General features: G+C 36.9%; 1 protein-coding gene across 1 annotated transcript; it reads right to left on the minus strand.

Moving 5' to 3' along the window:
• Window positions 1-837: 837 nt before the first annotated feature.
• On the minus strand, window positions 838-4,388 carry LOC122089952 (probably inactive leucine-rich repeat receptor-like protein kinase At5g06940). The gene is made up of 2 exons (XM_042659732.1): window positions 1,921-4,388; window positions 838-1,394 (listed from the first exon to the last, which is right to left on the minus strand). The coding sequence occupies exons 1-2, from the start codon at window positions 4,199-4,201 to the stop codon at window positions 1,003-1,005; spliced, it is 2,673 nt and encodes an 890-aa protein (XP_042515666.1). The 5' UTR covers window positions 4,202-4,388; the 3' UTR covers window positions 838-1,002.
• Between the last annotated feature and the right edge of the window lie 6,045 nt (window positions 4,389-10,433).

The raw sequence follows: 10,433 nt of genomic DNA on the forward strand, positions 1-10,433 counted from the left end.
TGGGTTTGATATCTTGACAAAATTTCAACTCCATCAGGATATTCATTTTTTTTATGCTTTAAGACAAGCAGCAGAATAGCAGATTGAATATTGCAGAGAGAAAGTTCTTGGAAGTAGAATGAACTCCAGATACTCCTACACTTCAGATCAAAGGGGCATCTGTTCCGAGCATAGAAACTTTCAGAATTGGAATGTGAAACCCTTCTCCAAAAACTTCTCAGAGAGAACACAATTGGAACTTTCTGGAAATATGAACTTCATTGCAACCACAGGTGCAAACCATGCCACTGTTGCATTGGATTTAGGTACTGCATCCTAGCTGCAAAGGGCAGGTAGACATTGCAGTCACCAGGGAGGATGGAACCTCCCTGAAAGTTTCTTTCTTGGACCCTATTAACTCACTTTTTAGCTAGTAACAGGTAGCAATGGTGGCAAGTTGTTTGCTTAATACTGAATTGACATTTATTGCATTCTTTGGTTGTATAATCAAGTATAGCATGAGGTGAAAAATAAGATCAATTTAGGTTTTATTTCTGTCCCATTCAGGATCAAACAAGCCAACCTGCCTGTACTCATTTCCCAGACTTCAACTCCTATTTTGGGCCATACCCCATGTTATGGTCAACCCAAATGGGACCAGGGATATAAGGAGATGATATGCAGTTCTGAACATAACATAGGCAACTATTTGAGGTGTTTTTCCTATACTAAGATGTCATTATATTGGAGAGTTTGCTAATATATTTCATAAGGTGATATTTCAGCTTCGCCTGGAGCATAAACCCAAAAATTATGCACAACTGATAACTAACACAAACTCTCATGTGGCACTCAGAATAAATATCAAGACAATGCATCACTATTTATCAAAATCCCAGAGAGATTCTGGAACTGATTACAAAAACCATTTCCGAAACAGGTAAACTTGAAACATAAGAACCAGAGATGAATTTACAAAAGCAAAAAACCAAAATAAAAAATGTGAATATGAAGTCGTTCCACTTAAGCTCTGTTTGATTCCAAATGCTCTTCAGTGGAGCATAACTCAGCACTAACAGAAAATACAGAGTGGAATCGGGCTTTGGAGTCAAGGGACTGAAGTGATCTAACAACCTCAAACATTGTTGGTCGTTTCTCAGGCATGACAGAAGTGCAGCGAAGGGCAACTTCTAGAGCACCCAGCATCTCATGCTGTGACGTGTTGGAGACCCTGCGGTCCAGGACCTGGAGTGTTCCATTGGCCACGTTAATTTTCCTTCGAACCCATTTCACAATATCGATGGAGTCCCCAGACTCTGACTCCTCGGCTTGTCTACCAGTAATGAGCTCTAACAACACAACACCAAAGCTGTAAACATCCATTTGTTCAGTTGCTTTCTTGCTGTATGCATGCTCTGTGATCAAATAACAGAGACATTATGTTAATACATTTGTGCAGTAGCCTTATGAAAATCTTAGTGACTGATTTGAGTTAAATCTCAAGCACAGCATTACAACAGAATGAATGAGCAAAGGAGCAAAGGAGCAAACTCATTATTAGATCCCTAAGCTTTTTTCAGTGTCCCATCTGTAGATTGGTCCTAAAGGACTACTCTTTGACACCTTATGTTTCATTTTCTATCATTTGTATTAGAAGTATATAGAACTAAAGCAGAATCATAGAAAAAACTGGTCTCTGTAGCATAGCTTAATTGAAACAGAATTCCAGAAACAATTGATCCCTATACCATAGCATTTAATGTTTCGTAGTACTAAAAAAAAATTCCAAGAATTTGCACATTAATGCAGTATAGACATGTTGTTCCTCTAGGAATTGGGAAATGATCAATTCAACAAAGAATATCAATATAAATTTAACAGGAGGAATTGAGGCATCACATTCATTGAGAGATTATTAATAGTTTTGGAGCATATCTGTACCTGGTGCCAAGTAACAGTAGGATCCTGTTTCAGAAGCCATGGATGACACATAGACAGACTCTCCAACAATTCGATCAAGTGCAAAATCTGTGATCTTTGGTTCAAAATCTGTATCAAGGAGAATGTTTGTTGATTTGATGTTCCTGTGCAGTAGGTGTGGAATATACTCCTTATGAAGATAAGCCAGTCCTTGAGCTGCTCCAGTTGCAATCTTCAACCTAGTACTCCACTCTAACTGAAAATCTGACCTGCAAATCAAGTCCCCTAAACTCCCCCTATGTGCAAATTCGTAAATCAGAAGTATTGAATCTTCAGAATAGCAAAACCCCATAAGTTTAATGATGTTCTTGTGCCTGATTTTAGCTAATGTCTTGATCTCAGCCTTCAAAGTTTTCCAAGATTGACTCTTGAAATTCATTAGCCTCTTTACAGCAACAAATTCACCACCTGGCAGCCTGAGAATGTAAACTCTTCCAAAAGCTCCTCCACTACCTATGGCACTTTTCTCATCCATCCCCATAATCAAATCATGTTCAGTGACTCTCAGAGGATAGTAGAACACCGAGCACCAAGTTCCACGCCGGGATTTCAACTTATAGGATCGGTACATCACAAAGAATCCAGCAGCAACAACCATGAGAGCAGCAGCAAAAGCAATCGATATTAGCACACATGTCAGTTTGGTTGGCCCGATGGACTTTGGTCTTTCTTCCAAGCAAGAATTGGGTAATCCTGGTCCACAGAGGTCCGGATTTCCTTGCAAGAATGAAGCTGGAAATCCTGAGATTAGAGAGAACGGAACCCTACCGGAGAGCCTATTGTAAGAGACATTGAACAGTGCAAGCTTCAGGTTCTGTAGCTCTTGTGGGATTGGGCCAGTGAGATTATTATCCGAAAGATCAAGATAGGTCAATACTGGTAATTGAGCAAGAGAGGTAGGTATGTCTCCAGTGAGACTGTTGTCTGATAAAGACAATGAAACCAATTTCCTACATTTTGTAAGCTCTGGAATACTACCCATCAGTGAATTGCGAGAGAGATTGATTATACTCATGATGGGTGAATCGCAGAAGTTTTCAGGAATGACACCATACAAGCCATTAAGAGATGCAGAGAACCTATAGAGACTCCTAACCCTGCCAAGGCCCCGAGGAATTTTACTAATGAAGCTGTTGTTATCTATCTGAACTTGCTCCAGTTGAGCAGCCCTTGATATTGATTCGGGTATTTCTCCAGATAACCTATTGTTTTCAGCTCTGATAAGCTTTATCTTTGGCAATGACCACAATGCATCAGGGAGATCCCCAAAAAATCCATTGTTCTGAACTTGAAACCTCTCAAGATTCAAGCACTCATCGAATGAATCAGGTATAGAACCAGTTAAAAGATTTGTATGAACACTGAAGTTTATCAGGCCTTTTCCACGGCAGATACCAGCAGGGAATGAACCAGATAGTTTGTTCTGTGAGACATCAAAAGATCTCAGATTCTCAAGACCAAAACCGAGACCCAGAGGGAACACACCTGTTAAATTGTTCTGAGAAAGGTCTAAAACCTCCAACCGACGTAAACCTACAAAAGAATCAGGAATCTCACCATGGAAAGCAGAGGACTGAAGCAAGAGTTGCTGAAGCTTATCAAGATTCCCAACCTCACCAGGTATCTCACTCGACAACAATGGATTTCCCGACAAATCGAGGACCACAAGCTCACTCAAGCTCCCAAAAACGGAGGAAGTGACACTACCTGAAAGCATGTTACTCCCCAAGTTGAGAACTTCTAGGCCCGTTAGAGAGCCTAAGCCATAAGGGATCTTCCCTTCCACATCATTTCTGCTCAAGTCCAGCTCTCTCAAAGACATAAACTGAGAAATCTGGTCTGGGATGGTTCCCCATATGAGATTGCTGCTGAGGTTCAATGTCTCCAAAGCACTGCATTGAGAAAGATGAAGAGGGATGGTGTGGTTAAACAAATTATTAGCAAGGTTGAGATAAGAGAGATTGGGCAGTTCACAGATTGAGGTGGAGATTTCGCCAGAAAGGTTGAGGCCTTGGAGATTGATAGAAGTGACTGAGAAAGAAGGGCTGGGGGAGCAGGTTATACCAGTCCAGCTGCAGAGAGGAGTGAGAGAAGTGTTAGACCAAGTTGAGAGAGAGTTCATTGGGTCTTCAATGGAGGTCTTGAAGGAAAGAAGAATCTCTGCTTCATCAGAAGCCCAAATGAGAATGAAAACTGGGTATAAGAGAAAGAGAAAGAAGGGAAATGTTAAGGCAGGAGCCATGGTGTAAATGAGAAAGCTATGGTCTTTGGTTTTGGAGAGTATTTGTAAAGGTTGCAGAACCTTTGGTTGATGAAGAAGTTTAGAGCTCAGAGACTGAAGACAGTGAAATGGGTTGTTAAAGTGCTGAGAGACTGGTGATACTGAACATTACAGAACTACTTGATTAGTCAACAATAGATTGGTGTTTAAGAAATTGGCCATGCCAGTCTGCATCAAAAGGAACCCAATAAATGATGAAAATAAAAGGAATTAAAAAATTGAATAACCTATATAGAATGAATAAACATTGGCTTCAAAACAAAATTCGGTTTTGTGGATTGGGTGTCAACAGAATTTTAACCCTCCCAGGTTCCACTAATCAAAATAGGGCGGGAGGGTCAATCAAGGGGAGTAATTTCATGCTATAATTCTCATACAAACAATGTATATGCACTTTCATCCCAAAAAAAATGAAAAATTACATAGTTATTCACTTTTGAATTTTTATTTATAAAGTTATACATTTAAAGTTTTAGGTCACAAAAATATTCAAAATCAAGTTTATGTTTATAAAATTATTCATTCAATGTTAACAAAAATACTCAACATTAAGTTTAGGTTTACAAAATAATTCACGCAAAGTTTTAGTTAACAAAAATTCTAAATTGTGCAAAGAATTACTATTTTGGATAGTTTTGTAAAATTAAACATGATTTTAGATAATTTTACTAACTGAAATTTTAACACGGTTAATAATTTTGTTACCTTAAATATGATTTTGGATATTTTTATTAATTAAAATTTTGAATGAATAAAAAAAAAAAGATAATCATAAAATTTCAGAAAAATGATATAAGCCACTTTGATGAACCAATTAGTAATCTAGTGGCCAACATTTATTGAGGATCTGTTGCTACTGATGTATCCTGTAGGCCCCACATTCCATAATGTTGTCTAATAGGTAAGTAGGTGAGATATATTGTAGAGGTGTCAATCGATCAATTCGGTTCACTTTTCAGTTGGACTGATTGGTTTTAAGCTGCTAATGAGTCAAACCAAAACCAAATCAGTAATTGAAGATGGTTCATTTTTTTTATTTGGTTGAATTTTCAATTCCGATTAGTCCATTAGGTCAATCAGGTTTGATTTTGATTTCTTCCATTTCATAAAACCCCAAACCAAAATCAAACTCCTAAGAATCCAATTCGATTCAAAAAGTAAATCAATTGTTTTCAGTCGAACCGACCGATCCAGGCCGGAATTGACACCTCTAGGGTTCAGTGTAGCTGTTGCGTAGGAGGCTAGGAGCCAAAGAAGTGAAGAAATAACAATAAAAACCGACTTTTTCTGATACAGAAAATCTATTTATATTTAATGCCGTGAATTGGGGCAGCTGACCTTACCTGACAAATCTTGTCAGTGTGGGACCCGATTCATTTAGGGTTTGAGTCCAGTTTCTAACAAAAACAAAAGGAAGAGAGAGAGAGAAAGAGAGAGTTCTTGCTTCTTACAATTTAAGACTCCATATTTATAGTCTATGTGTCCAAAAGTACTGTAGAGGGATCACGGATCCTTGGCGTGTGAGCATGCATATCGAGGGGAATCGTACGGCAGAGATGGAATAAATGGGGGAAAGTGTGGGCCAGAGTCTGACAGAGGATGACGGGCTATTTGGGTAAGGTTGGGCAGAGGGTTTGGAGTTAGGGTGGGGCTTTGGGTTCTCTGCTCCATTCGTCTTTATTCTTTGCTCTGTGTCGCTGACCCATCCTGGACCGGCCTGGAAGGAAGTGCAAAAGAAGAATCAGAAATGGCTAAAAGTTAAAAAACCAAACTTACTTTATAATGGTCAGACCATCGGACCAATTTCCCCAACCCACACGGACACCGAAGTAAGTGTTGGGTTTGACTTGCTTCACTCTATAGGTCTAGCTGTCTAGGGTCTTCATCCCAAAGGACCCAAACACAAGTCAATAGCCACTGAGTCTATCTCACTAGCTCAGATTTCTACCTCCCCTTATTTTATTATTTTTATTTATAGGGATTTTTTTTTTTAAGGGAATGTATTTTTTACGTAGCATAGGAAATCCCACCAATGACATTTAATAAAATAATAATATATATGAAAGGGTAACAAAGTCATTTCACATATGAAAAAAAAAGACATGAAAATTCTTAAGGTAATTTTCTTGACAACCTAGAGAATCTTTTTCTTTTCTATAAGAGGGAGGGTTTTTTTTTTTTTGAGGATTCTAAGAATAAGTGACATATGAGAACACATCAATGGGTTTCGACTAAATGTGCAACATATAGAAAACATATAGAAAGACAATCAGATTATTTCACACAAGGAAAATAGATATTATGATTTTCTTTTTTTTCATTCCTTTCTTTCCTTCCAAATATAACTTAAGATTATATAATAGTCAAAAGAATACAATCGAGGAAAAAATCAAAAAAAAAAATGGATTATCTTTACTACAACCGATGAAGAATCATATTTGCTAAAATACCCTTTTGATACATGTTTTATGCATTTTTAATACTAAAATCTGATGAATAATTATATTTACTAAGATAAGTTTTAGTTAGGGTCATTGGTTCTGTGGGAATGTCCTTCACACAGCTTTGTGAGTAATCTTTACCTTCATGGTTCACTTCTTGAACCACTTGGAGTATGATTATGATGGAGTAATTGAAAGTTCCATTTTTTTTTTTTTTTCCTTTTTGACATTTCCTTTCAATGGCCATAGGCCTAGGATACCAACTAGTTGGAGGTTCCATCTTATTTGTATTACTTTATTACCTCAAATAAAATTTATCTTCATTTCTATAATCATGTAGTAAATTATTTAATTTTGACTTTTCAACTATTTTTCATAGTCCATCAAATGCCAACCCTAGTGCTTCACATTGTACGGGCTTTATGTTGACATATAACAATGTTTTGACTATCGATATTATTACAATGTTGTAAGCTAGCATCTCTCAAGTCTTATATGGTCACATGGGAAAATGTACTTGTTCCAAAACTATTGATATAATTAATATACAATGTTAACATGTGACAAGTAGTCCATAAAATCTTAATGCAAACTGTGAACATGTGATCATATGTTAATTAGACAAAGATAATGTAGAGAAAGCTTTTGGATGATCAAATTTCATGTTTTCATATAGGGGTGTCAATCAGTTGGGTCGATCCAGTTTTGTTTAGACTAAACAAGTGTTCAATCTCAACTTGGTCTATTGAAGCTACCCGATTAAAGGACGATCAGTTTCGAGTTGTATCAGGTTGGGCTAATGAGCTTTTATCCGATTGTTATCATGTTGGTTCAGTTTTTCATATGAACGTAAATTAAATATTTTATAAAAAAAATCCGGTTTTTGACACACTTCTTTCTTTTTTGTTTATTCTGTTAAGTGGAGTAAAATAGTAAATTTGTAGCGTCAAAATCGTCTGTAGTGAGGCGGTGAGGTGCAGTAAGCATCCTCACTAATGTCATTTTAGACTTGATGTCATCAACAAAGAAAGTTGAATCTTTTAACCAAATCGGTATATTGGCCTTGATGCAGCGTCACGCTCACCTCTTCACTTATATTTGTTGGAAGGGGCAAATTATATCTTGACATGTTCATTGCTGACGGTAAAGTCGAAGGTGAGGAATCTTGTATTACTATGTCATTTGCTTAGATGTACTATTTTTCTCATTTTTGAAAAAAGATCACGAATAGCTAACAGAAAAAAAAAAAAAAAAAAAAAGGTTCAATAAGCATCCAACAGTTGAGTACCTGGCCTTCCTAACCGTTGAATACTCACTACACCCACCTACCGCTCATTATAGATAATTTAACCTCAATTTTGTGGAGTTATCTTATTTGAGTTACCAACCACATGGAGGTGGGAATTCCAAATCTTGGAAAAAAATAATGGAAAGCTGCACCTGGTTAGGTTAGTAACAATCTCTACAGGGGGTTCCAAACAGCAGAAAAGTAAGTGAAACATCTAGGAAAGGTGGAAAATGCCCTGTGCCCTTTTGACGTTATTGAAGGGAATCTCAAAGCTTTTACTGTGAGGGTTTTGTGAGAAAGTCTGCATTATTATTGCATGGAAACAAAATACAAAAAAATGAAACTCCTTGGTAAGAAAAAGAAAATCATTTTTAATGTCCCATCACAATTATCTTGTCCCTTTTATAGGATTCTCTATTTTATTTTATCATTTTCTTTTTTGACACTAGTTACCAATCTGATCACTTGCTAATCTAATTTCCACCAAACAAGATAATTGCAACCTTGAAAAGTAGAAGCTTTCCTGTTGCATGTATTGACTTATGCACTCTCCTCGTCTGGCCTTCTAAATCTGTAGTACCTAAAAAAATTAGAAAAAATGTGAACCTTATGATTTGTAATATAGAAATATTTTTCAATAAATTTTATTTTTTTAACATCTTTTTTATAAGTCACAATGTCCAGAGATTTCTTTGAGGTGTCTCACATAAAATGATTCCACTACCTTCCAATGTACGAAACAATTTCATCACACTTCATTGGTGTTCTACCGATACCAATGTACCAAAGTTCTCTTACATGAGATTTATCTTGTTTTCTCTCTTTGCCATTGATCACTCAAACCCATGCAAATGATACCCTTTTTTACAATGCCATTGGTGTTGTAGAAACGCAACCCTAAAACGATGCAAAAGATAATGGAAAAAGACAAGAACAAGCAATGCACACAGATTTACGAGGTTTGACAAGATTATCTACGTCCCCGATGAGATGAGATCATGCTTCACTATCAATGAAGAATAGGATTACAACGCTCGTCCCTCACACTTCTCAGTATTACTTGCATTACGGAGAAAGAAACCCTCGCTACAAATATATGACTAAAAACCTGAATTCGAAAAGTACATAATTGCCCCCAAATAAAAATTCGAGTGAGGGGGCTACACCCCTTGCTATGCAGGGGGACCTCCTACCCCCCTTGCAACCCCCACGGCCCACTAACCGATTAGCGAAACCACCGTTCTGCCTATCGAGGTATTGCACCAGTACTCCCTGGATTAAACTACGACAGAATATAAGACATTATACACCAATAGGTGTGGTGTGAAAAATCCCTTCCTCAACCCCCCTTCCCCCACAAAAAAAAAAAAAAAAAAATGTCGTCGTTTACTCACAAGTATGAACTTAAATCACACTAGACCAAAAGTATTTAAAATTTAACAAGTGGTAGATTCATTTTGGGCCCAAGCCAATGTGTACCACTACAAATTATGTTACCTTATAATGATTGTAAATGACCAATGTGCCTTTCTCTTAGGGCAATCACAACTTAAGTAAAGTAGAAAAGATAAAGGAAAAGAGAACAAAGAGGAAATAATTAAGAGTTCTATGACAAATATATTTATGGGAAAAATAAAAAGGACAAACTTACAGAAACTCCTTTAAGATCCTTTATTTTATTTTATTATTTTTTTTTTTTTTTTTTTTTGCTTTCTAATGATATATAGACCATAGGGCTGTCTGGTACGCAGAAATGATCAGCTTTGTTCTAGTTTTCAAGCAAGTAACTATTATGACCACTTGATCTAACTTTGCTTGTGGCCCAAGTGAGAAAAATTGGGGACTATGGGCATTGTGGTCATGCTCTAATCCCAACTACGGGTACCAAATTCCAGTCCAAACCGGTTAGACGAATCAAGAAATTGAACCGAAATCTTAAAGGCAAAACTGACAAAAGGCGATAAAAACCCTGAAAAATATTTTTTTTTTTTTAAATAAGAACAGAAATTGAAACAGATTAAAATTGATACTGGATCAATAAGAACCCATTAAGGAAACCAGACCAAAACTATCTGAAATAAACTTTACCTTAATGGTTCAGCTTTTGTTTGACCTAGTATGTACCTAAAACTGATTCAGCCCAACCAAAATCGAACCAAACCAACCACTTAATAACCCCTAATCCCAAACTTGATTGCACTACGGATCCAATTTTGGTATAGTCAAGCATAGACTGCTAAAGTATTGGGTTGGGCAAATACAAAAGGTATTCTACCTATATATAATAGTCATATGAGCCACAACCACATCATAATCTACTAACAAGTGACCTCTCCTCAAGAGATGCTGACCAAAGCATGATAATAGGATATAAGGGTTTTGCTAACTGTACAAATATATATAACCTATGAGGTAAGCATTTATTCCCCAACAACTAGATGGAGTTGACATCAATGGCATTCCC

Source organism: Macadamia integrifolia, chromosome 9, assembly GCF_013358625.1.
Source record: "Macadamia integrifolia cultivar HAES 741 chromosome 9, SCU_Mint_v3, whole genome shotgun sequence".
NCBI lineage: Eukaryota > Viridiplantae > Streptophyta > Magnoliopsida > Proteales > Proteaceae > Macadamia > Macadamia integrifolia.

Bases quoted from the DNA above. Each gene is read 5' to 3' on its own strand.
- LOC122089952 (XM_042659732.1), bottom strand. From the start codon at position 4,201: ATGGCTCCTGCCTTAACATTTCCCTTCTTTCTCTTTCTCTTATACCCA. The intron at 1,395-1,920 runs GTACAGATATGC...ATTTGATCACAG, and splicing joins CTACTGTTACTTGGCACCAG to AGCATGCATACAGCAAGAAA.